Source organism: Sebastes umbrosus, chromosome 18, assembly GCF_015220745.1.
Source record: "Sebastes umbrosus isolate fSebUmb1 chromosome 18, fSebUmb1.pri, whole genome shotgun sequence".
NCBI lineage: Eukaryota > Metazoa > Chordata > Actinopteri > Perciformes > Sebastidae > Sebastes > Sebastes umbrosus.
Genome location: NC_051286.1, coordinates 21,616,392 through 21,641,229, shown reverse-complemented (window position 1 = coordinate 21,641,229; position 24,838 = coordinate 21,616,392). Strand labels below are relative to the sequence as shown.

Genomic DNA, 24,838 nt, shown 5'->3' with positions numbered 1-24,838 from the left:
TGTCCTGAAAGAACCTCATATCTCCAAATAGGCTAGGATTGAAAAGAAAGAGGAATGTAGGGCATAAATGACAAAAAAAAGTTTGTTTTTTTATTTACATACAGTATTGTTAACCCTTTGATTAAAGGAATTACTTGCCGTTGTGGATGTCAAGCTTGCATACGTATTTATCTCAAGCATCCGGAGATCAGAGTTTTGTTTTTTTTATAAATATATATTTTGGGTCACTGACTTGATTGAAATCCACAAGGGCAGTTGTGAGCTTTTTGAGACATTTTCGCATCAGACGTGATATAAATACTGCCATTATTCGGCATGCTATTGCTGAAACAGGAATGCGTAAAAGTATTAATTCCCCCAAGGGCTGTCCTGAATACCATTTTTTGGGCTTCGAAGCTTCGGTGAGAAACATTCGAAGGTATTCAAAGCTTTGCGGCGCATCACAGCAGGCCGCCTGTCTCCATCTCCCGCACTACTGTACACACACACACCTCTACACACAACAAACAGCGATATCTGTCTCAGAATAAATAATAATAATTCATTTTGAATATCAATAATGAATAATGTTGTGGGATTCTTCCTTATTTCATGGGCTTTTTGGGGATTTCCATCCATCCGTTATCTGTAACCGCTTATCCTATTCAGGATTGCAGGGGGGGGTGGAGCCGATCCCAGCTGACATTGGGCGAAGGCGGGGTACACCCTGGACAAGTCTCCAGACTATCACAGGGCTGACACATAGAGACAGACAACCATTCACACTCACATTCACACAATTTAGAGTCAAGAATGAATGCACCCTGTGGGAGGAAACCGGAGAACCCGGAGCAAACCCACGCTAACACGGGAAACATACACACTCCACACAGAAGGCCCCCAAGCCGGGTTTGAACGTACGACCCTCTTGCTGTGAGGCAGCAGTGCTAACCACTGCACCACCGTGCAGCTCCGTTTTTACATATATATTTTCAAAGAAGCATTTGAATACTGATTTGGGAGGTTGATCACCATGGCAACGGTCGAAGCTTCGAAGTATTCGGGTCAGCCCTAATTCCCCCCCACACATACACTTGCAGTGATGCATATAAAAATCAGCTTTGCAGGAGAAAATATAAGCTGGGTTTGGTCGTAGCAGCTGTCAGACGAGGTTTTTGTTTTAGCCTCAATGGACGTTGAGTGATTGTCAGCGAGCCAAGCAGGCAAACAAATGCATGTCCCATCCACTGGTACAGTCTTTTGCCACCTGTAGCATGCATCACTGGCTTTGCATTTTGTATGGTATCCATGCCAACATATTTGAAAAAAAAAAAAAAAAGGCTAAAAGGAGACACCGTCAGTGTTCTTGTTGTGTGCCATCCGTCTCCCGTCTGATATCTGTCTGAGTGCTCCCGTGGCCCAGGTCAAGCACTCTGCTGTATTTGCAGCAACAATCCACTGTTGTGGTGACTAATAACGTGTTCAGCTGGCAAGAGGCACGTCGAGGGGAGAGAGCGTTGCTTTAGCAACCACCTTTTTTCCCTCTGACTCACTCAGCGACATGCAGGAAGGATGAACTCCTGACCTACGAGTCTTGGAAAAACACATAAAATATACCTTGGACATTTTTAAAGCAAAGGAAATATACTTCACTGCCTGAAAAGCCCCCTTAAACAAGTGTTTGTTTCACACCTGCCAAACATAACAATGAAACGCTCGAAAAAAAATACAGTTGCCATTTTTTTATTTGTTGTTTTTATGCGCATTTTCATTTTCTGTTTTTGTTTTTCTCTCTGACAAAATTATCTACAATACTGCCATTATTTGTTTTTATTTTTTATTTGGTGACTGTCTGAGCTGAATATTGGAAAGCCATAGGTTAGAGATGTCAAAACGCAAAACTGTTATTGATCCGTGAGATGTGATGCAGAGTGCACCCGGGTGTTGTTGTTTTTTTTCAGTAAATGTTCAATTCTCTCCTTATTGTGCAATCATATTGCCAAAGAATGATTTCGAGACCTATTTCATCACTACATGTAAATATCAACGTTGTCCAATACCGTGGCAAAAAATATATAAATGTTGTTTTATTTTGTTTTCCATTTTCTGAAAAACTGCAATGATGTTTATGTGATGTATTGTCTTCCAGTTGGTTGCAATAATAAAAAAAAATACAAGTTGCAGAAGATTAGTTTGGCTGTTCCTTTTGACGGACTTGGATCAAACCAGTGGGGTCTGAGAAGGGAAGTCAAAGCGGAAGTATCTTAAACTTGCATTCTTTCTAATAGCCAGCAGAGGGCGACTCCTCTGGTAATTGTTCGTGTTTTTGTCTTACAACTTTAACCCTTTCACAGTGTGTTTACAGTTCACTAAAGTTAATTGTAACATTTTGATTGTCCAATGCCAGATACACACTACACGAGAATCAAGACGACAATCGTCAGCTTTTTGATGGTTCTTAAGATTATTTGTCCGGATGTTCATGCGGTGTGAGGTACGTTAAGAGTGTTTTTTACATCCCCCGATCGGCTCGGATGTCCATCCTGGCCGCACCGATTTGAAATCGTAAATATTAAACGTTCAATATTTACGATCGGATATCCTGTTGTGTGTGGGGAACCCCGAGGACAGCCGATGACACAGTCACGTGGGAAATAACGATAGCCGATAGAGAACCAAGCTGACTGAAGCGGAAGGACAACCACTGCCGTCATTGCGGTCGCGGCTAATACATGAGCTAATGCAAAACGTGAAGCATAAAGTAGTAGTACAACTTATTCATTTGTAACAACGCAAGTGTTTAGTTAACATGTCTCCATGACTGCTTCCATCCATCCTTGATCGCGAGAGACTTTACGAGATTTCCGTTTTTTTTTAGTCGGGACTCTTCGTTGTTCATGAATGGAATCTGTTATTGTGTGGTGTGCTGTTTTGGCCAAATCGTTACTCACCACACACTGTAGGAACAAAACTGTTAAATGTATCATAACATGTCGTTATGTGTGGGGTCTCTCACATTTTCGAAATCTGTTAAGATTTGAAGAATCTTTTAGTGTTGGCCAGCCTTAAAAATGTCTTACTCAGCGTTGGGCTGTACTTAGCTCCACCCTCTCGTGTCACTTCTGGTTGCAATAAACCAAGAAGGCGACGACCAAAATGCTGAACTCAACGCTTCAAAACGGCAGTCCAAAAACCAACGGGTGACGTCACGGTGCCTACATCCACTTCTTATATACAATCTCTATGGATCAAACACTAAAAACATAATCATATAGAATAACACCCATGTCGACTACCGTGACACATTTAATCATAGCATCACTGGTAGGCATGTGGGCTAAAAAAACAGCAATATTACCACTTTTCCTCTCAAAATTGAGGGTTAAATATAGTAAAGGCTTCTAAGAAAGCATATCACCTTTTCTATCCCCCTCCTGCTTTTCACCACTTCAACATGCAACACACACTATCCCCCATTTACTGGCAAAGTGCTAGCTTTGTGAGACTGGAGACTCTTTAATTTGCTCTCAAGACTGACCCCAATCATTAACCTCACATATTCCCATCAACAAGGGTCTTATCATAACCATGCCTCTTCCGCCAGTTAATTATTCATTTACTTCCTCTAATCATTTAAGTTCAATACTTCTGATTAAAGTCAAACTCGGCTTCCCCCCCTCAGGGAAAGAAGTAAAAGAGTTAAGTGTACCAAAGAGTTCCTCAATGCCTTATCAATCCGAGCGGTGCCATTTTCAGAGCCGTGTGGCAGTGGAAGCCCATTCATAATTGAAGCCGAGACAGGCTTAATCTGGAGCCAGTGCCTCCCTGTGCAGTGCGCTCCCACCACCAACACAACTGGAGCTAGCTGCTCCTCTGTTGCTATGCAACTACAGCAAAGAAAGAGGGGGGAGAAAAAGTGTGCATTCTCTGGATCTTTAGAGGGCATCATACTACTCAGTTACCGAGAGCGAGACTCAAAGGTGGCGGCGACACGCCTCGCAGCTTTATGTTCGAACGCGTCTCGTAGTTTTGAGACTACAAGTCTCTAATCATCTTTTTCCACAACTAACACTTCTGTTTGTTTGTTTCAAAGAAAAAAGGGTACAAGTGAATCCAAAAGCATATTCTCATCTGTGTCAGGTCGACCTTTAATTTCCCCCCTCAGTGCAATAAATTTAATGAAGTCAGTTGTGACATTCCATCTCGGAGGAGGCATGCCGAGGTGCTAAGTGGATTGATGCACAGAGAGCCGTTGTGTTCCCGCGGTCTATATCATCCATATCCACAGAATGACCAGTGAGGCAAGTTTCCATGGAGACAGAAGTGGAGGTAACGTTCTCTTGTCAGCTCTCATTTACTGCAAAGCTTTATTGTTGTTTTTTGGGGGAAATGTTCCCCTGGTAGTCAGGACAGGTGTGTTTTTTGATTAAACAAATAGAACTTATGACTCATCCAAAAAATTCACTTACACCCTCTGCTTTATTGAATTAAAATAGTTGCACACTTATACAAAGTGAATGGATTTTGTGTGTGTGTGTGTGTGTGTGTGTGTGTGTGTGTGTGTGTGTGCGTGTGTGTGTGTGTGTGTGTGTGTGTGCGTGAGTGTGAGTGTGTGTGTCATGGAAACAGAAAAGGAGAGCTGTTTACTGGAGTTCTGCTACGTGGTGTGATCACACTCTTGTGGCAGCAAGATGTTACTGCATGAAAAGTGCTTTTGAACTATAAAAGGAGGATTTGAAAGGAAAGGAAAAGGAAGTTTGAATTAGGTAGGCTACACAAATGTATAAACAAATAACAACAAAAATGTGGACCTGACATATTTTCACTCGGTGACAGACTACGCGTCTAGTTTCTGTGAATTCTGACCACTTCAAGACAAATGGCCAAAGACAAAATACACATTTGGATGTAAAGTGAGTCAAATTAAAATCTTAATGGAGACCAGTTAAAGTGGCAGTAGGCAGAATATTTTTGGCATCATTGGGCAAATATTCCATAATAACCTTTCAGTATATTGTAATTAAAGTGTTCTGAGAGAAAATTAGACTTCTGCACCTCCTCATGGCTCTGTTTTCAGGCTTTAAAAAGTCTAGCCAGTGACAGGAGACTTTGGCCAATCACAGGTCATTTCAGAGAGAGAGCGTTCCTATTGGCTGATCATTCAACAGAGGCAGCTGTCAATCACTTGCGAACTCCAATCAAACGGTCGGACTAGGCAGCGCTGATCAAACATGAATCAATATTCTGTTACTGTAATTTCCTCCGGTCTGTGAAATCTTGCAGATGCCATTAGGAGCACCAACAGAGGCCACAGAGGACACCAGAGGACACAGAGGTACATGATTTTTTTCACATTACCTGTGTCAGGCACTATAGTGACGTTTTATAAAAAATAACTTTTTATAATCATATTTGTTCAAGTTCTACCTACTGCTGCTTTAAGGTTAGGCATTGACCTCGAATAGTTATGTTTAGGCATTGACCTTGAATGGTTAAGGTTAGGATAGGTCATTTGGCAGTGAGTCTTGCAAGAGTTTTCGCAAGTTTCTGCCAGATTTCGCAATTTGTGGGTTACCTTCTACACAACCTCTTTCTGCTCTATGCCATCAGATTATGCAGGAATTTGCATAATTATTTTTTGTTTTAATCAATTGACTTCTATAACTTCGCACATTAAAGCTTAAACTGGAATCCAGGTGTCCTTTGGGGGTTATATTTGTTTAATTGTCAAACAAATTAATTCTCTCCTAAATCCATATCAGTATTATATTATACATAACATATACATTTTATTTGTAATAAAACTGTGAAGTCACTAGGAATCATCAGCAAACTAAGAAGTTTCATAAATGTTTCTTGTATATTAACCTTATATTATTCCATGATTTATCCCTATTTGATTTATGGTGATATTGTTTGGGCAAATACACCCCTCCAATCTTTATAAACTTTATTTGTTGCAAAACGATTTGTAAGATGGGCAACTTTGTCAAACTCTAAGGAGGCTTCTGCTCCACTGTTCAGGAAACTGAACATTCTTTCAGTTTATGACATAAATATTCAACAGATATGTGTGTTTATATATAAATATATGTTCTTGCCTTCTTCTTTACCATCATCGTTTAGCAACTTCTTTAAATCTAATTCTCAAATTCATTCACATAATACTAGACAGGTTAATCATCTTCACTTGGACATGGCCAGTAGCCTACTCCCTCAGATATCGTGGTGTACAAATATGGAACACTAAAATACACTTTATCAAGAGCTCGTTATCCTTAGAACATTTTAAAAGGAAATTATCATCACATTTAATTCATGATGTCTAATTATCTTTTGATATGTTTAGATATATTTTCTTTTCTTCTGTACTGTTTTTTGTATGTATTTCATTTTTTTTATTGGATTATTTTCCACTGTTTGGTTAGGTTTTTCTGTACATTTTGTGTACTTTTTGTTGTTGTTTAACTTTTGTTGTATTTTTAAAATTATGTTAGTTTAGATCTCTCTTCCTTTTTTGTTATTGTTTTTTTTTTCTCCTGAGGTTGGTGGGAAGTCCTTCGTATAAGCCTGTAAGGCTTCTTGACCTCTCCAGACACATTTCTTGTTTTTTTTTTCATTGACTGGATTTTGTGCAGTTTTATATATGTGCAAATAAACAAATAAATAAATAAAATTAAATAAATTATCTACAATGAACTACCAGTGGCCCATGTGGAAACTATGGCTCCCCCAGCATTAATTCCTTAATATGGGTCAAAATATTTACAGTTGGCCTAATTCAGTAAACAAGATCACTGAGCATTACAAAGCTAATGCGATCTGAGCACCATTTATTTACCGCCTACCACATTTAAAACTACATTTCCCAGCAGCAAGTGTATCGATTAGTCATCATGCTCCCACACGGAAAATCTCGCGAGATGTGCGATATGACCCTGCCCTATGTCTCGCGCACTCGCAGCTCCATGCTCAGTATATAAAGCAGGACAACGACGGAAGGAGGACGGCTGGGGAGTCGCAGCCCGGGATTGTAAATAAGACCGCTGAAACTGTGTTTTATTTACAAAAGTAATGCCGGCTGTTTTAGAGTATCGTTCCCAGTTGTTTTAAAGTCGTTTTTCGTACATTTTTGGCTCTGTTTCTCGCCTATTTCCCGTGTGGTTTTTACACTACGCGGTATAATGGCGAGCTCGGCTAACTCGAACCCAGTGGTAAGGATCAATCTCTGAGGATTGTCAACGGGGGAAGAAAATGGGGGTAAAAGATGATAGAAAAGCTTGTCAACGAGCTGTTTTTTTGATTGAATCTGCTTTAACAAACACTTCACTGTTATATCAAATAAAATGAAGACTTAGTTCAGTCAAAACGGCCATTTTTAGTCATTTTTCGACACTAGATTGTTCTCGAGACATAAAGCCATCTTGGTGAGCAGTGACTAACTTAAAGAGGAGCTTTACGTTACTATGGCTACATTAATTTAAAGATAGGGCTATGAATTATGGGTATTTTTCTTTGGTGTCTGTGCTTGTTGCTATAGTTATAAGGCTCAAAAGCTTGTGTTGGATGAGTCGGTTATAAAAGGACAAATATAAGCTAAATTGTTTATTATTTGCATAATTTATAAGATTCAGATGTTCGCAAAGCACCTCGCCACCATCCACTGCGAATTAATCGAAAGATTAAAGTCTCTTTTTAGCCGAAAAAACCCGTCAACGGTCAGCCCGCCTCATCATTGTCCACCATTCCACGACCAGCAGTTAGGATATAACCGCCCCCCAAAAAACACAGCTTTTTACCCATCTCATAACAAATGACGTCCTTCTCCCACACCGACAAAAGCCATTAGTCAAAGCTGAGCATTCATAAAGTATTACACCGAAAATATCCTTCACATTCCGCCACATAATGTACGGGGAACGTCGAGAGAGCACAGTTTTGCCGCTCTCCGTAAAATGGCTTCCACCGTCACGTCTCCTCTCGCTCCGCTGTTCTGGCCCTCCTCCTTCTCTGCTGCCTGGTTTTATACCGCCATATTGGCTCTCTAATATAGACTACCCGGGATGGGAAGGTGCTACTCGACGCTACGTCACCGGGCTCTACATATAAACACCAGACTGGGCTTTAAATAGTGGAGGAGGCAGACGGGCCGAGGGGGAGGGAAGGAGGGACACCGAGGTCCGTGTTGCTGCGGACATTAGGGACAATAACGCAGCGCAGTGCGGTGGCCTGTGTGTCGCTTTTACGTTTACATTGTTCCGCTATGGTGCTTTAACGCGGCCGTTGTAGAACTTTAAACGGTATCCATTAACTGTTCGTGTTCGCCATTTATGCCACGGTATCCCGGGAGACGTGCTAGTAGCTATAGACCTTGTTGGGTCGCGACAAACGGACATATGGTTCATATGGAGTAGCATAGCAACCCATAGTAGCATAGCAACCCACACAGTGACGTACATAGGCTGGGCTACATTAATCCAAGGGATTATCTCCATGGATTTGTTTTAGAGTCGAGCTACATGTTTGCAACTGATATACACCTAATATTACCATATTATACTGCTTATTTGGCAAAAAAAATAATTATATAATATAATTAATTAATATCAACATGGTCTGTTAGACATGTAATGTTTTGCTGCTGTTATTATGGCAGCTGTGAAGCACTATTAGTAACTGATGTCTTCCTATTAAACACATTTCTGAGAGCCACGTGCCATAGAGTATGGAAAAAGTAAGCCCCAAGTGGTATCATTTATTATAACAGATTTTTTATTATTATTATTTTAATATTTTTCTTCTGTACCAAACACTAATGAAAATGTGTTCTCTTTCCTATTTTGTGTCCTTTGTGCTTCCTCGTAGCCTAAACTATATAAGTCTGTGATTGAGGATGTGATCAACGAGGTGCGAGAGCTGTTCCTGGACGAGGGCGTGGATGAGCAAGTGCTTCTGGAGCTGAAAACGGTAACTGTCCCTCCCTCCTCCCCCCCAGCATCATTGTTCCTGTGTACATACAACCACTGTAGAGGAACTAGTAGAAGTGCACAAGTGTGGTGACGTACGTGTGCTTCATTCCCTAGATCAGGGCTTCTCAATCAGGAGGTTCTGATTTTTATTCAAGGTCAGATGTCTGGAACGATTGACGAAAAGAAAATAATGTATTGTAGCCTATTCATAACACCAGTAGAGATGGGTAGCTATCGTTTGGTTGGTATGGGATTTTATTGATACTATCCTAGTACTCTTATCGATAAGATACTCCTTATCAGTTTGTTATCGATACTCTTATCGGTTCTTTTTCATTACTAAATAATTGCTTTTTGATATATTAATTAAAAAAGAAGAAGAATTAATTAAGAACAGGATTAATTTATTTATAACTAAATGTTGTAGGACTGACCCGAATGCTTCGACCGTTGCCATGGTAATCGACCTACAAATCAGTATTCGAATCAGGGATGCACCGATCCAACTTTTTCGGATATATTGACAGGGCTTTGGGTGTCGGACAATATCGAGTACTGATCCGATACCAGTGTTTAATTAATAAACTGTATGCCTCACTGTGTGGAAGTCACTGGGATCATACTTTTATGTGTATGGAAACGTCAGGCTTGACTTAAACACTGGTTTCCTCACTTTGTAAAACAAAATGTGACAAATAAATACATAGAAATAAAATTACTGAATTGTTATTTATTTTTTAAATAATAAATCGTACACCAGCAACTTGGTAAAAAACCTTCAAAATTAACAGGAATTACAATTCAAGTGTAAACCTTTTTAATGCAGCAACAAATTGGTCAAAACTTAAACTGGAATTAAAATTACAGTGTACAATGTATGTAGTATATAAAAATAAGATTAAATTGAATAAATCGGCCCCGTTGTCACCGATATCCGATCCAGCTATTTCAGTCAGTATTGGCCTAATATCTGATCCGGTATCGGTGCATCCCTGATTCAAATTATTTTTTTTGTTTTGTTTTTAAATATATATTTAAGTATGTAATAATAATGTATCCCCAAAATAGCTACTCATTTTTAAATAAGTTTATATACTGTGTGTACAGTATATATATCTGTGATGGATTTATTGTCGCAATGAAACTGATACCTCACAAAATACTGTTAAAACTCATAGAAGGCCTCTTTCTTCCTCCTGATGCTTCAGCTATGGGAAAACAAACTGTTGCAGTCGAAGGCAGTGGAGGGCTTCCACACCGAGGAGCAGGCAGCCCTGCAGGCCGCTCAGCAGCAGCAGCAGCAGGTCCAGCAGCAGGTCCAGCAGGTCCAACAAGTCCAGCAGGTGACCCAGCCAGCGCAGACCCAGCAAGTCATCCTGCCCCCTCAGCAGACGCAAGGTTGGTCAGCGCTGTCACTACCACAACGCCCTGGTAAACAACAACTAGCTATGAATGCATCTAACATCTGTGATTTTGGTTCTACACACCACAAAAATGTCCATTTAGACAAGTCGTATACAGCCTTCCTACTGAAAATGGTAACTGTAATAAAAATAACTTTTTGTCATATTTGCTCAAACTGTCATTATATCCTGACAGTAGTACATGAGACAGATAATCTGTATAAAAATAAAAAAATAGGTGCCCTCTTTTAGTGCTCCTAATTGGCATTTGCAAGATTCTACCGCACCCTAAGAAAAACAACCAATCAGAGATGAGTCTCTAAAGCAGCTGTCAATCACTGCTCATGTAGCTGGTGAACTCCGATCAAGCTGTCAAACTAATATCAGTCAATATTCTGTTACTGTAATGCCTATTTCTCTCCTCACATGTTTTCACAAACATATTTTACTGTTTAGCTGTAAAATGAGAAAGTTTGTGACCTGCCCGCCATGTTGAAAACAGTTGAGCCAAAACCGACCGGAACAAACTTTCTCATTTTGCAGATAAACAGCACACTGAAATATGTTTCTGAAAACATTTGAGGAGAGAAATAGGAATGACAGTAACAGAATGGAGTTGAATCTTGAACCTTGTGAAGTGAGAGGAACTCACGAGCAGTGATGAACAGCTGTTTTAGAGACTGCTCGGCTCTGACAGGTCGTTTTCCTTTTCAGCACGGCGGAATCTTGCAAATGTCATTAAGCTGCATTCACACCAGATCATGTGTTGCGGCGATTCGCCGCAGGGTTCTGTGGCGGTCTGGGAGTCTCCCTAATGGCCCATTAACTGCACAACAATTAACGTCTTTTGTTCCCTCATGGCTGGGTTGTACAGCTCTGGATTGCTGGTTATGTGATTGGCCGCTGCAGCGTGACGTCGGGTTGCGTTTTCTCCAAAAGTTGATTCCGTTTCTACTCTTCCACCGCAGGCCCCGTGTTTTTTTGGCACCCTCCCCTAAAGCACTAAACCCTTTCAAAATGAATGGGAGTACTTGTGTTTTCCAAAGGATCCTGTGTGAATGCAGCCTAAAGCTGGGGACACACCAAGCCGATATCGGAGAACTAGCGGCGACGAAGGCTGCCTGTTGAGTCGCCTCACGTCGCCTTTGTCTCGACCAAAAAGTTGTTCAAGATGCTGAATCGGCCAAAAAAACTTGGATACAGGCAGACTAGAGCCGACAGTGCGGGACACACCGCAAAAAATAAGACGACGGACACTCACCGACGACCCCAAACTGTCCGTCGGCTGACCGTCGGCTTGGTTTGTCAGGGCCTTAAGGAGCACTAAAAGGAGGCAGTGGAACCAGATTATCTGTCTCATTCATGTTCACTGTCAGGATATAGTGACAGTTTGAGCAATTATGACAAAAAGTTATTTTTATTAAAACTGTAGCTTTAAGAATCAGTAGTAGATAAAATGACTTGACCAAATCTGATCTTTTTTTCTCTGTTTAATCATTTTCCTTTCAGGATATTATAATCAGTTTTCGTGCACATATTATGGTATGACTTAAACATGTGTCTCTCCACAGCTCCCCAGCAGCAAGTCATTGTTCAGGATTCCAAGATTCTACAGCACATGAGTGCAACGGGGATGGTAAGTAGATAATGTAACAATCGCCGACTTCCACTGTATACAGAGTTACGGTGACTCCCTTACGTACTGCAGCACTCTGTTAGCGTAATGTAGTTTTATTGAGAGAAAGGAAATAGTTGCCCACGCACATACTTTGCAGCCAGCCAAACAGTAGAAGAGGATCTCAATGCGTCTCTGCAGGCTTTTTCCTCAGACGGGTGTAGCAGCAGACAGATGGAGGGGCAGAAGGATAGGGAAAGCAAGAGAGTAGAGGAGAGGAAGGACCTTCAGAGAGTCGTCTAGTAGCCTCGATTACAGTGGAGATTAAGCTGGGGATAATACATCCTCTTACATGCTCCTGTTGGGTCTCACACACACTGACAAGCACACTTTTGCCTTCATCAATTTTAATTTCGCACAATGGCATGTTAACACTTCCCTTCCCTTTTGTACTTCTCTCTCTCAACAACACTTGTGTTCAGCGAGCCATCTGTTGGTGTCAAGGCTTGCATCTGTGCTGTATTAGTACTCTGTTTTTTTTTTGTCTTAATTCTCAAACACTTTGTTTAAGCTTCACTTGAACATTTCTAACCTTCTCCAGAGAAAGTCTCTCCAGAGAAATGTACTTAACACTTAATCCATAAATACCTCTTTGTACCTGGTGTGTATTTTAAAAACCCCCTATAGATCATTTACAACTTGACATCCTTAAACAGTCTTGTTTTCCACATTCTTGAACCTTGAGATCCTGCTTTAGGAAATATATCGGGTATAACTTTTTGCCTGTGGACTCACCGTTTGTGTGTGTGCAAGTGAGTGTGTACCTGACTGGCTTGTTTCATTCCCTCGTGTGTGTGTTCTCATTTCCTCCTCTAGAGTGCAGCAGCTACCGCAGCAACCCTCGCTTTGCCCTCAGGGGTCACCCCATACCAACAGCTCATCACCAGCCAAGGTGAAACACTCTAAAGTTTATCTGTGCATCAAATTGTGAAGAAATACTTAGATATTCAAATTGCCAAATTAAAGGGACAGTTCTCCCCAAAATGAAAAAATATATATTCTTCCTCTCACCTGTGGTGCTGTTTATCAATCTAGATTAGGGATGTGCATTCCTAGCAAAAATACTATTTAGAAAATCACTGTGAATTAGTCGATTATTTTTCGAAAATTGCCACATCCCCCCCTTGATTTTGGCGTGAACTGTCCCTTTTAAGGTAATTCCTAGATGCGTGCACTCTAACACCACTCACGTCTCCTCTGTTTTGCGGTCTCTCAGGTCAGATCCTGCAGGTGGTCCGTGCCCCTAATGGGGCTCAGTACATCATCCAGCAGCCCCAGCAGCAGATCCTGCTGCAGCAGCAGATGCAGCCTGGTGGCGTGCAGGCACCGGTCATACAGCAGGTATGCCCCATTAGACAGGTAGGAGCACCTCACTTTTGTAAACGGAGATAAAACTGTTGAAAATGAAAAACAAAGTGGCTGGAAGTGCAACATGGCTGCATGTATCTTGTTTATCTGTGGTCTTCAGAACAACAATCAACAGCACAACAATCAACAGCACATAGTGTATAGTAATTGACATCGTGCGTCTAATCAGTCCATGACAAGTAAGCTGTTTGGCTACATAGCCGTGGGTCCTCTGGCGTCGAAGCAGTGGAAGAACCAACTTATGAAAATAGGAACTTGAAATATGCCATGAAAAACATACATTCCGAAAAATAAGGACACTTGGGCGGCTGGTTAGCTCAGTCGGTAGAGCGAGCGCCCATGTAAATGCCAAGGCTCAGTCCTAGCAGCGGTGGACCCGGGTTCGAATCCGGCCTGTGGTCCTTTCCGCATGTCACTTCTCTCTCTCCCCCTTTCCAACACTCTATCCACTGTCCTATCAATAAAATGCTTAAAAATCACCCTAAAAAATAACTTTAAAAAAAAAAATAAAAAAAATAAGGACACTTGACCACTCAAACGTCATCTTTTCCCCCTAAGAAACATTATCCGTGACCTTTTTATATTATTGACTTCTCCAAATGAACCAGCAATAGTAAAATGCATCATTACATGATGAGCCAAACTCCTGCTTTCCCTGCTTTTCAACAAAACTTACAATTACAATAAGTTAATTGAGGTTTGAAGGTCTTATTGATAACATTTTGATGTAGACAAATATATATATTTTTTAAATAATACACCTGCAGAGCCTTTAGAAAGGTGCAGAATAAAAGTATGGCTTTTCCTAAAATGAAATAATTTCAACTGTGAATTAATCATTTGAAAATGAATGTTTTGTTTAGGGATATTGTAGCGACTGCCATCAATTAAAAAGCCCCTAAGAGGCTGAAGTAGGCTCTTTACTGTGACTCATTCCAAAAAGTCCATGTGCGTTTTACTGTTTATTAAATGAAAGGACTTACAAACAATAAGACTAACTGGAATAACTAAATGTAAAGTGACGTGACTGTCAACAAAATGTTAATGTCCAAGCCTATCTCACCCTCTTTGTCTAACTCCTGCGGTCCAAGTGAACAGGTAAAAGTAGGTGAAACCACACCCCTGTCCCAATTTACGGAAATGATGATAACCAAAAGAACGTATGCAGCCTAAACAAATAATAACAATGCTAATAATAAACGACAGGTTAAAAACACACTTTGGCTCCTACAATAACACCGATACGGGATCGGATATCGGGCCGATACTGAATCAAAATAATAAAGAATGATCCCAGTCACTTCCACACAGTGAGGCATACAGCTTATTATTAAACACTGGTATCAGATCGGTACTCGGTATCGGCTGATACCCAAAGCCCAGGTAGCGCTATCGGTATCTGGACTGAAAAAGTTGGATCGATGCATCCCTAGTTTTGTTTCTTTGTGGAAGATATCCGACGTTCGGTTCCCTCTTCTAACAAGGCTTGTGAGCCAATAGTGAAACGGCGTTGGTATGACGTGATATCTCTGGGTCGTCTGTTAATAAAAAATGGATAAATGGCTGAGAATGACGCTAAGTGCCTGGCAACAACTTGTAAGTTAGTAAATGCAATGGAACGGGGGAGGGAGAATGCAACATCTAGTGGCTGAATGTTATCAATGTTATCAATAGCACCTTTAAATAGAATAACTTTTGACATTTTAACATGTAATTCCCTCACATGTCTCCAAAGACAAAACTCTTAATATTTATCCCAGAGCTTTTGCAAAATGTGACTTCTTCTTTGCCGTCTGTCCAGGTCCTGGCTCCTCTGCAGGGAGGCATGCCCCAGCAAACAGGAGTCATCATCCAGCCGCAGCAGATTGTCTTGGCTTCAGGAAACAAAGTCCAAGGAAACACGCAGGTCAGCACTTCTTCATTCCTTCATTACCAATTTAATTGCTCTTTTCTGGAAATTTGCCGTGCACTTAGGAGATTTGTCTGAAACGTGCTTCTGTTTTCCCACCATGTCTCCTGCCTTTTTTTTGTTTTGTCATATTATTGATCAACATCTGTGTCTATTTTGGACTAAAGTACGATGGGGGGTGTTAATATTTGGGGCTGCAACTAACGATTATTTTCATTGTCAGTTAATCTGTCTATTATTTTCTCGATTAATCGATTTGTTGTTTGACCTTTAAAATTCCGATCGGTGTTTCCCAAAGCCCAAGATGACGTCCTCAAATGTCTTGTTTTGTCCACAACTCAAAGATATTCAGTTTACTGTCATAGAGAAGTAAAGAAACCAGAAAATATTCACATTTAAGAAGCTTTATTCTTAAAAATTACTTGATTACTCGATTATCAAAATAGTTGGCGATTAATTTAATAGTTGACAACTAATCGATTAATCATTGCAGCTCTATTAATATTATCCTTAGCATGCACAATGTTAGACAGGAAGCTTGATTTAAATCAGTTTTTTTTCCATATATATAAACTCCTTACTTAACAATCACTGTTTTCTGTTCCGGTGCCCTTACTCCGTTAGGTGATGCAGGCAGCAGGTACGGCGCCGCAGCCCGGTCAGGCAGCAACAGCGGCTCTGGTCCGGCAGCTCCAGGCCCAGCAGGCCCAGGGTGCAGCTGCACCACAGGTCGCCCAGGCACAAGCTCAGGCACAAGCCCAGGCACAAGCCCAGGCACAAGCCCAGGCACAAGCCCAGGCACAAGCCCAGCAGCAAGCCCAGGCTCAATCCCAGCCCCAGGCCCAGCAGCCTCCCATGATGCAGCAGGTGGACGGCGCCGGAGACACCTCCTCGGAAGAGGACGAGGATGAGGAGGAGGAGTATGATGAAGATGACGAGGAGGAGAAGGACAAGGATGGGGGAGAGGACGGGCAGGTCGAAGAGGTGAGCACCAGGGGAACCCAAACTGCAGTGTTGGATATTGTCAGGCTCAGCAGAAATAGTTAGAATTGCTGTTAGTGTGTCAGTGTTTGAAGTTCAACTGCCAGAAAGCAATATCATCTATATCAGTGATCCACCAAACTATTTTCCTTGAAGCCCCTCCTACTTGTATTTAAAAAATGCAGAGCACCCCGCCCCATATTTTCTGAGGTCATCACCCTAAAAAACATTACAAATCCTCAAACAAAATCCTCAATTTGAATATGGTGATTCAATATATTAAGTGAGTGGGTCTTTCTTTTGTTAAAACTCGTCAACATAAATTAAGTGATGACGTCTTGATGGATCAGCCACGCGAATGCAGATACATAATGTGATCCTTTTTTTTGTAGCAGCTTAATTAATTTACTATAATAGTGTTACATTTTTTGTTATTGGGGTTAAATAAATGTAATTTATGGTGCAAGCGGGAGAGCAAATGGGTTTTTGACTACAGTGAAAATGTTGTTTTTGAAAGGCTAAATGCCAACAAATGTGGATTGAACCAGAATATTTTGTTAGATGAAAAACATTTTGTGAATTTTGGAAATGATTACATCGATTTTTTTCTTTTTTCAATTCATTTTTACTTTTTGACTTAACGCTCTGGAAATGCTGGAATCTAATTCTACCAGTATAATACTAATAATATTAGTGTAGTCAAATCTTCATCTGCAACTGAGCACAAATAACAGGTTTAAACAGAATGTGGCCTACGAAATAGCAAAAAAATCTATCTTTTTAAATAGTTTTATATACAGGCTTTTGTATAAAGTATCCAGTAAGTGTGCTATTATGAGCCCAGGTTGGAAACCACTGATCTAGATGATGTTTTCTCCTGTCAAGGACAAAGTTCTGTTATACAGTATAATGCTATCGTTTTTTCTCCAGATAATAAATATAGATAATTTACTAGTTTTGTTTCTTCTATAATTTAATCAATGAGATATTTAACCCGGCCGCTCTTCATGTTTTAATGTCGTAAAGATCAGAAATACAGTTTCAAAAGATTTTGCACCATAACTATATAATGTTGTTCAACTTGTTGGTTCTGTTTCCTCGTCAGGAGCCGCTGAACAGTGGTGATGATGTCAGTGATGAGGAGGACCAGGAGCTGTTTGATACAGAGAATGTAGTGGTGTGCCAGTATGACAAGGTAAGAGATGATCTATTCTGTGAGAGAATATGGCACAACAAAACTCAATCAACCTGCATGGATTGATATTCAAGTGCTAAACTTCTAATTCCCTTGTATCTCTTGATGGAGAATTTACACTAGAACATGGTGGTTTTTTACATCTGTAAATAATTTGTTTAATAATAATTTCAGTTCATCTAACCGACAAGTTCGCTTGTGCGGAGTTGTAGCATTTATTCACCGACAAATAATCTGTAAACACACTGCCATTGCTATCACAGCTATAATGCCACCGACAACCCCACACTCACCAATTGTCTGTCGGACACTCGCTAAAGTTATGCCGGGCTGACAGACCGTGTATGTGTGACAATTGCGAGCACGAAGCCACCGGCAACGCTTCAGCTGTGAAAGTAGCACAATCACACACACGGTTTGTCGGCACACGCGCTATTATACAGACAGAGTATCGTTACACTAGGCAGACACACAGCTGACAACCTGCTAAACTAAAAGTTAAAGGCTAAAGTGGCTGCATGTGTCCTCGACAGTACACGCAGCACCCTGGCTTCTACAGTAACTCTCCCGGACGGGTGAACTGGGGACTCAGTTGTTTGTTTTGCTCATACACTGCAGCTGGTGCACCGCTGCATTAGACGCACCAATCTTGTTGGTTGACGGTTAGTAGTCGGTTAACAAGTGTCGGTTATCGGTTAAATGAAAAGTCAAAATTAGCATCCCTAGTTCGTACATACGTTCGTACGTCGGTGCGGTCCATTCTCGTGAACGCAATATCTCAGGAACGCCTGGAGGGAATTTCTTCGAATTTGCCACGAACATCCACTTGGAATCAAAGATGAACTGATTAGATTTTGGAGGTCAAAGGTCACTGAGACCTCACATCAATCCCATTCTTGTGATATCTTGGGAATCCCTTGAGCGAATTTCTTCAGATTTGGCACAAACGTCCACTTGGATTCAAGATGAACTGATTAGATTTTGGTGGTCAAAGGTCACCGTGACCTCACAAAACACATTTTTGGCCATAACTCAAGAACTACAATAGATAGAACTCATATGCTAATTATGACAATTTCACACAAATGTCTTACATGATAAAATGATGAAGTGATGACATTTTGGACAGACATGGATGTAAACCACCACTTCACTGGTCGGCGGCTGCAGGCTACTGCGAGGCGGTAATTCTGGTTAAAATCTAACGTACTGCTAGTTTCTCAGCATTAACCAACCTTTCTTTTAATGCGTCTGGGTGAGTCTTCTGTGTGCATGGGCTAAAGACATTAGAGACCGTGTCCACTGTAAGATGAAACTGTGTCCCTCTGTTCTTTACGCCCACAGCTTTAAGTTTCTTCTCTTTACTACTCAGATTCACAGAAGTAAGAACAAATGGAAATTCCACCTGAAGGACGGGATCATGAATCTGAATGGGAGAGACTATGTCTTCTCCAAAGCCATTGGGGATGCCGAATGGTGAGGTAGAGAAAAAAACAAAAAAAAACAGACAAAGCAACAGGAGCAGGAACTCTGTAACTCCTTCTATCCAGTTAGCAGACACTTCAATATCCTTCCATATCCTGTGACTGGATTAATTTCAGGAAACTTCTTCTGAGTCTTTGAGAACTCTGACAAACCCAAAGGACTGTGAGGTACCGTGAAACCAGGGTATCGTCAAAAACACTCGACTAGCCTTGCGGGATGAGAAACCTACAGGGGAAGGGAAAGCCTGCGAACAGAGCGTTCTTCATCCTTTTTTTTTTTTTTTCGCTTCTTCCAGGCTTCTCTACGTTTTTCCTGAGAGAATTCACATACATTGGAAAGTAAGCATTTCACATCGTACAGGTGTAGTGGACCAGGGTGACCTGACCACGGGAGGGTCAGAGGTCATTCATTATAACCCCGTAGATGAGAAACACCTTCGTGATGCACTGTAGTCGATTGACTGGATTGACTCGTGTCTACATTTAAGTCCAAACTTAGTGCCACCAGTCGAGATCGCTGCCTTTAGAATCGCCCAGAATCAACTTTTGGCTTCTAATCTTTTGTTCGTGGATCGCAATTCTGTCTCAATTCGTGTTCATGAAAATGGTGCTCCAGAGTGTTTTATGTAGTTAACAACCTGTTATTGTTTTAAACTTTTTTTTTTTTAAATGTGTTTGATGAAGGGTTAAGACGAAGGTAAAATAATATTAATTCTAAAATAACTAATAGTTGTTAAAAGGCATTATTTTAATCTTCTAATGAGTGCTCAATCCAAAAATGCTGTTATTTTCCTCATCGGCTTCTCTGGAGCTTCATTCCATCTTTATCCAAAAACTAAAAACAAAAAAAAAGGAAGAACAGATCCAACACTGAATTCATTTAAGAATTGTACAAAATGTCTGAAAGTTTGTCCTGTTGGTGTATCTTCTTTGCTCTTATTTTAGTTCCCTGCAGCCGTCTGAAAATTTGCACTGTCAGTTTATCAATGTGTTGTGAAATCAGTCAAAGTTAATCAATAGCCACAGCGTGCTCTCTTCTGTCTGTCAGTGTGTGTGTGTGTGTGTGAGTGAGTGAGTGTGTGAGACAGTGACTGACTGTACAGGCATGTGGTGAGTGTGTTCAAGTGTGTGTGTGTGTGTGTGTTGATTGATGTGTGTCGTCACCGCTTTTTCTCTGGAAATGTATTAGTTTATTTTTCTCGAACACACCATAATCTCATATTAGTTGAAACAGTAAAATAACGTTTTTAATTTAAATTTTTTTTTTTTTTTTCGATGGGGACAGGGCGATGTCTTATTTCTGATTTTTTTTTTTTTTTATTCTTTTTTTTTTTATTTATTCCTGAAAATTCATAAATCGTTCTATTTTTTGAAAGGTTGGAAAGCCGCACCAAACTGTGCTCTTATAATCTAATAAGTGTTCCTTTTTTTCTCTCTGTTGGTTGGACAAAGCTACATAACGCTGTGTTCCAAATCATTTCGTCCACCATATGTTCTCCTGTGCTTTTATTTTATTCATGACTTTTAAATGAGAATATTTTCTATCGAAGTGAGTTTAACTCGGGGGGGTGGGTAGGGGTGGGGGGGCGTGTGTTTCTCTGCAGTTTGTTTTTAGTGCCCCTGTTGCAGCAATTTGAAATAAAGTACGTGTTTTTTGACTGTTGTGTCGATTTGGTTGATGGTTGGCTTTAAAGAGTATGTATGTTTTTAAAGAAACCTCATTAATACCAAGGAAGCACCGATAAGGTAACAAATATAGAACCAAGAAATGAAAAATAAGATTGTCTTCTTATATTTTCCAATACATCTAATGATCTAATGGGAATAAAATAAATTTTCTATTTTCCCACAGACTAAAAATACAAAAACTATTTTAATGTATGTACATGGAACACAAAGTGGCCATAAAAAGGCCGTCACTTTTGAATCAACTCTATTAATAGCCGATCAACCTCCTCAAATAAATAAATGTACCGACAACGGTTTCCATCATATTTCAAGTAGAACACTGAATAAAACATCACACAGAGAAATCTTGGACTTTCAGGACAGCATTCGGTAGCTCCCCATGGTTATTTGTTACAATCAAAGGAAATAATCAGCTCGCAGTTGCTTAATCATTTTAGGTTTTCCTTATCGTCGGCTGTTGCGTGTGCCTTTTTAACTTTATTTCAGTTTTCCGATATTAAGAAATGATAGATGAGCTTTTGAAAAGGATGTCTGTAAAAAATGCATTCTCTGCTTTCTGATTGTTTTGTTGTGTGTGTGTTCTAACTGCTGTTCAGATGATTACGGAAATGTATTGTTCATATTATTCATTTGATTTTTTTTATAATTAAATCAAGTTTGGAACAAAACTCAGAAGATTGTACTTTCAATGCAATAAGTTGTGTTTCGCAAAAAATAGAAAATTTTACAATTTTCTTGTAAAATTGTTAAATTTCTTGTAAACAATTTTAACAATTCATCCATTACTTTTAGCTAACTATTGTAACAATGTATCCATTACTTTTAGCTAACTATTGTAACAATTTATCCACTACTTTTAGCCAACTATTGTAACAATTTATCCATTACTGTTAGCAATTTCAACCACTTAGCTTTTAGCCTACTACTTCAACAGTGTATCCATTACTTGTAGCTGTTTATTTAAACAATTTGTCCATTACGTTTAGCTAATTATTTTAACAATTTGACCATTACGTTTAGCTAATTATTGTAATTTATCCATTACGTTTAGCTAATTATTTGAACAATTTGTCCATTACGTTTAGCTAATTATTGTAATTTATCCATTACGTTTAGCTAATTATTGTAATTTATCCATTACGTTTAGCTAATTATTTTAACAATATGTCCATTACTTTTAGCTAACTATTATAATTGATCCATTATGTTTGGCAATTTCAATCACTTTGCTTTTAGCTTACTATTTCAACTGCCGTTACTTGTTGCTATTTATGTAAACAATTTATCCATTACATTTAGCTTACTATTGTAACAATTTATCCATTGTTAGCAATTTCTACCACTTTGCTTTTAGCTTACTACTTCAACAGTGTATCCATTACTTGTAGCTGTTTATTTAAACAGTTTATCCATTACTTTTTGCTAACTATTGTAACAATTCATCCATTACTTTAGCTAACAGTTTCACTTTTCTCCACGCTTGCCAACCACATGCTCAAACGCAACACGTTGCGTTCAAGTGTTATAGCTGACTCAATATGGGTATATATTCTTTAATCAAACCTTTAAAGTTACATTTTTTCAAATTAGTTGAATTACTCTAAATTTTCCACATATCCTGGCAACTGCAGAAGTAGCCCCCTGTGGTGGAGCCGTGGTTGGAAATCACTTCCTTACTACATCTGATGCTGCATGTACATGTGAGTCCCAGAATCTGCCTCGGCCTGTCTTCAATTCCACTTTTCGAGCCGTATAATCCAGTGTCTGGATTGATGTCAGGGTATGCACAGCAGTGGGCGTTCTCCCTGCCTTTCCTCTAATTCCTATCCAAACTGATACAATCCCTGTGTATTTCCTTGTGGGTAATTATGAGATAAAGGTGTGGTGCTGTCTGGGATTAAAGCCGAATCAGAAACTACATGAAGATTTCTGCCTGTGATTGTAAATGGATTTGAGGCAAGCTGTCACTTCTACAATATATCACGCTTCACAAAGACTTATTCAGTCCTGAACAGACCTAGTGGAGGTGGAATGTATCCCTGGCTGCTTCTGATGAAGTGGGCCCTCTTGCTACTACTGGGCACTCAGACGTAAGAATCTGTGCTGCTGGCGAATGAGGCCTATAATGAGGCCCTGGAGATGTCTAGCTTAGACTCTATTGCTTTCTCTGCTTACCACCTAACTGACAGTGACTGCCAATCAGCTGCATGGCAAAGTAGAGTTTGTAGGTTTCAGTGGAATGTGGTAGCCAGGCCTGTTGGCTGTGGCGTGTTGAGTTTATCGTAGTCTGCGAAGCTCTTTGGAACAAAGAGCCTCTATTAATTCCTAATGGAGATTCCTCCTTTCCTGGTTTTCCTCCATTGTTGAATTCCATGTAGCTACTTCAGTCTCAGGGTCCTGGTATTGTGCATGCTGGCTCACTGTCATGACTTAATGGGACAGGAATAGAACAGAGCCATCGTTAATGATATTAGTAACACCGGTGATTTTCCTAGGACAATTCAAAATGACTGTTGTGGAAAAAGTTGATTCGCTCACTGTCTTAAGAGGTACATTTTAATCTTTGGTGTTAATTTCAAGTCAAAGGGCAAAAAAAAAAAAAGTCCAAGTGAAGTTGTGTTCTCTTTAAAGTCTACTGTGATTTTGTCAAGTCAAGGTGCCAGTAGGCTCCAACTGAAGTGTTGGTTGAATGGTCAAACAGAGTCTGAATCCTCCTTTCCAACATCAGACAAGCGTGCCCATTTCACAGAGCGGCTGAGCAGGTGATGAAGTAAGCATGTTTTTCTGTAATGCTATTTTTTTGTTCTTCACACAACTACCTCTGTCACTTTTTTATGCACAAAGTGCCACACTACGAATGCCTTAAGCTGCCTTCAGATGATAAGACATTTGCTCTTCGTCACTACAAGGTAGGGCGCACACACTTGCAAAGGCAAAGCAGGTATGCGTCATCAAAAAGTGGCTCTTCACACACAGCTGTAATCTCATTGGTTGCGCTTTGAAAGGTCAGCGGCAACCAAGGTCCAAGTCAAAATAATTTGAACTTTGAGCGCAGCAAACAGTTTTGGTCCTTTCTTTAGGATCAAATCTAGCCTTCTAGAAAACAGTAGACGTGTTCATTTGATTAATAAGTGTTGTATATCATGCAGGGACTGTTGCAAAAATCAAGCAGCTCATAAACGTCAGAGTTAAAAACAAGATGTTTACAAAAAAGGAAATGCCACTACAGAAGCATGGAGGTACGTTTTTTTTTTTTTATTTTGCTTTCCCTGTATATTGCATATATTTTTTAATCATAATACTGTGAACCTTTGCACATCCCCTCCCCGTGATAAGCAAAAACATAGTTACGAAACGTTACGGTTTCTGACGGTTTCCGTCAGAGAGAGGGAATGTCGTCCCAAAGCTTGCCTGCCTGCATGGATGGTTCACGGATCAACCGTATGTCATGGTAAAATGTTTGGTGACAGTAGAAAATATAAAACTCTTGACCTAAATTTTCTGGTTGATGAGTAGAACCACTTTCAGAACAACACAGGGACAAATGTTTTCACTGACTTCAACTCTGTGGTTCACTCTAGTAGTCATTCAAGAGTTTTCTGTGAGAGAGAAACTTGACTCTTCAAGAGGACCGTCCATGCCCACTGGCCCATGGAATAACGTAAGGAAGGACGTCATAAATGGAGGGATTTTATGTTCCCTGCAACAAGAGCTGGACGGATACTTGAAGACTCTGACCTCCTCCGATCGGCCGAGGCTATTCTGGAAACCAGTTTCTCTGTTCAGTCCTTTCTCATGATCCTTTTCCCACTGTATTTGAGTTTAGCAACATAATCTGGTGTTAGCGAGGTGCATCGTCGGGTCCTGTCCTGCTTATTTGAGGAGCGGCTCGCCGATGGGTTTATTTGAAATACCGGCAGAGGAATGATCAGGCGGGCCTGAGAACCAGCTACGTGAAGAATGTTAAAATAAATCTAGTCCAAGTCTCGATCGGTTCGTTTGGCCCTTTCTGTCTGTTGGCTTCTCTGATATAATCTCTGATATTTTGTATGATAATCCCGATGGCTTTGAGAAAACACTTGAAAATTCCATGAATCCTAAGTGGAGGTATAGTTTCAGAAAGCAGGTATGTCACCACCCCCAGTCTCTTCGTGTTCGCCCAGTCACCCACGCAAATGTGCAGTGA

The 24,838-nt window shown here is 40.2% G+C and overlaps 1 protein-coding gene and 1 long non-coding RNA gene across 6 annotated transcripts; one reads left to right on the top strand and one right to left on the bottom strand.

Moving 5' to 3' along the window:
• Positions 1 to 215: 215 nt before the first annotated feature.
• On the bottom strand, positions 216 to 12,064 carry LOC119476663. Its single transcript, XR_005204062.1, has 3 exons — positions 12,051 to 12,064; positions 12,016 to 12,020; positions 216 to 472 (listed from the first exon to the last, which is right to left on the bottom strand). It is a non-coding gene; the product is annotated as an uncharacterized LOC119476663 (long non-coding RNA).
• Positions 6,947 to 20,313, top strand: gtf2a1 (general transcription factor IIA, 1). Of its 5 annotated transcripts, XM_037750082.1 has the most exons (11): positions 6,947 to 7,193; positions 8,845 to 8,946; positions 10,157 to 10,346; positions 11,923 to 11,987; positions 12,843 to 12,918; positions 13,243 to 13,385; positions 15,196 to 15,300; positions 15,928 to 16,041; positions 16,078 to 16,287; positions 17,390 to 17,479; positions 18,852 to 20,313. In XM_037750082.1, exons 1-11 carry the CDS (start codon positions 7,164 to 7,166, stop codon positions 18,957 to 18,959), a joined length of 1,233 nt encoding a protein of 410 aa, XP_037606010.1. In that variant the 5' UTR covers positions 6,947 to 7,163; the 3' UTR covers positions 18,960 to 20,313. The 5 variants fall into 5 exon arrangements, with proteins under 5 accessions (XP_037606010.1, XP_037606007.1, XP_037606006.1 ...); XM_037750079.1 differs by having other exon boundaries at positions 13,243 to 13,367; positions 15,928 to 16,287; XM_037750078.1 differs by having other exon boundaries at positions 15,928 to 16,287.
• The last annotated feature ends 4,525 nt before the right edge of the window (positions 20,314 to 24,838 follow it).

Bases quoted from the DNA above. Each gene is read 5' to 3' on its own strand.
- gtf2a1 (XM_037750078.1), top strand. From the start codon at position 7,164: ATGGCGAGCTCGGCTAACTCGAACCCAGTG. The intron at 8,947-10,156 runs GTAACTGTCCCT...CTGATGCTTCAG, and splicing joins TGCTTCTGGAGCTGAAAACG to CTATGGGAAAACAAACTGTT. The intron at 17,480-18,851 runs GTAAGAGATGAT...TTTACTACTCAG, and splicing joins TGGTGTGCCAGTATGACAAG to ATTCACAGAAGTAAGAACAA.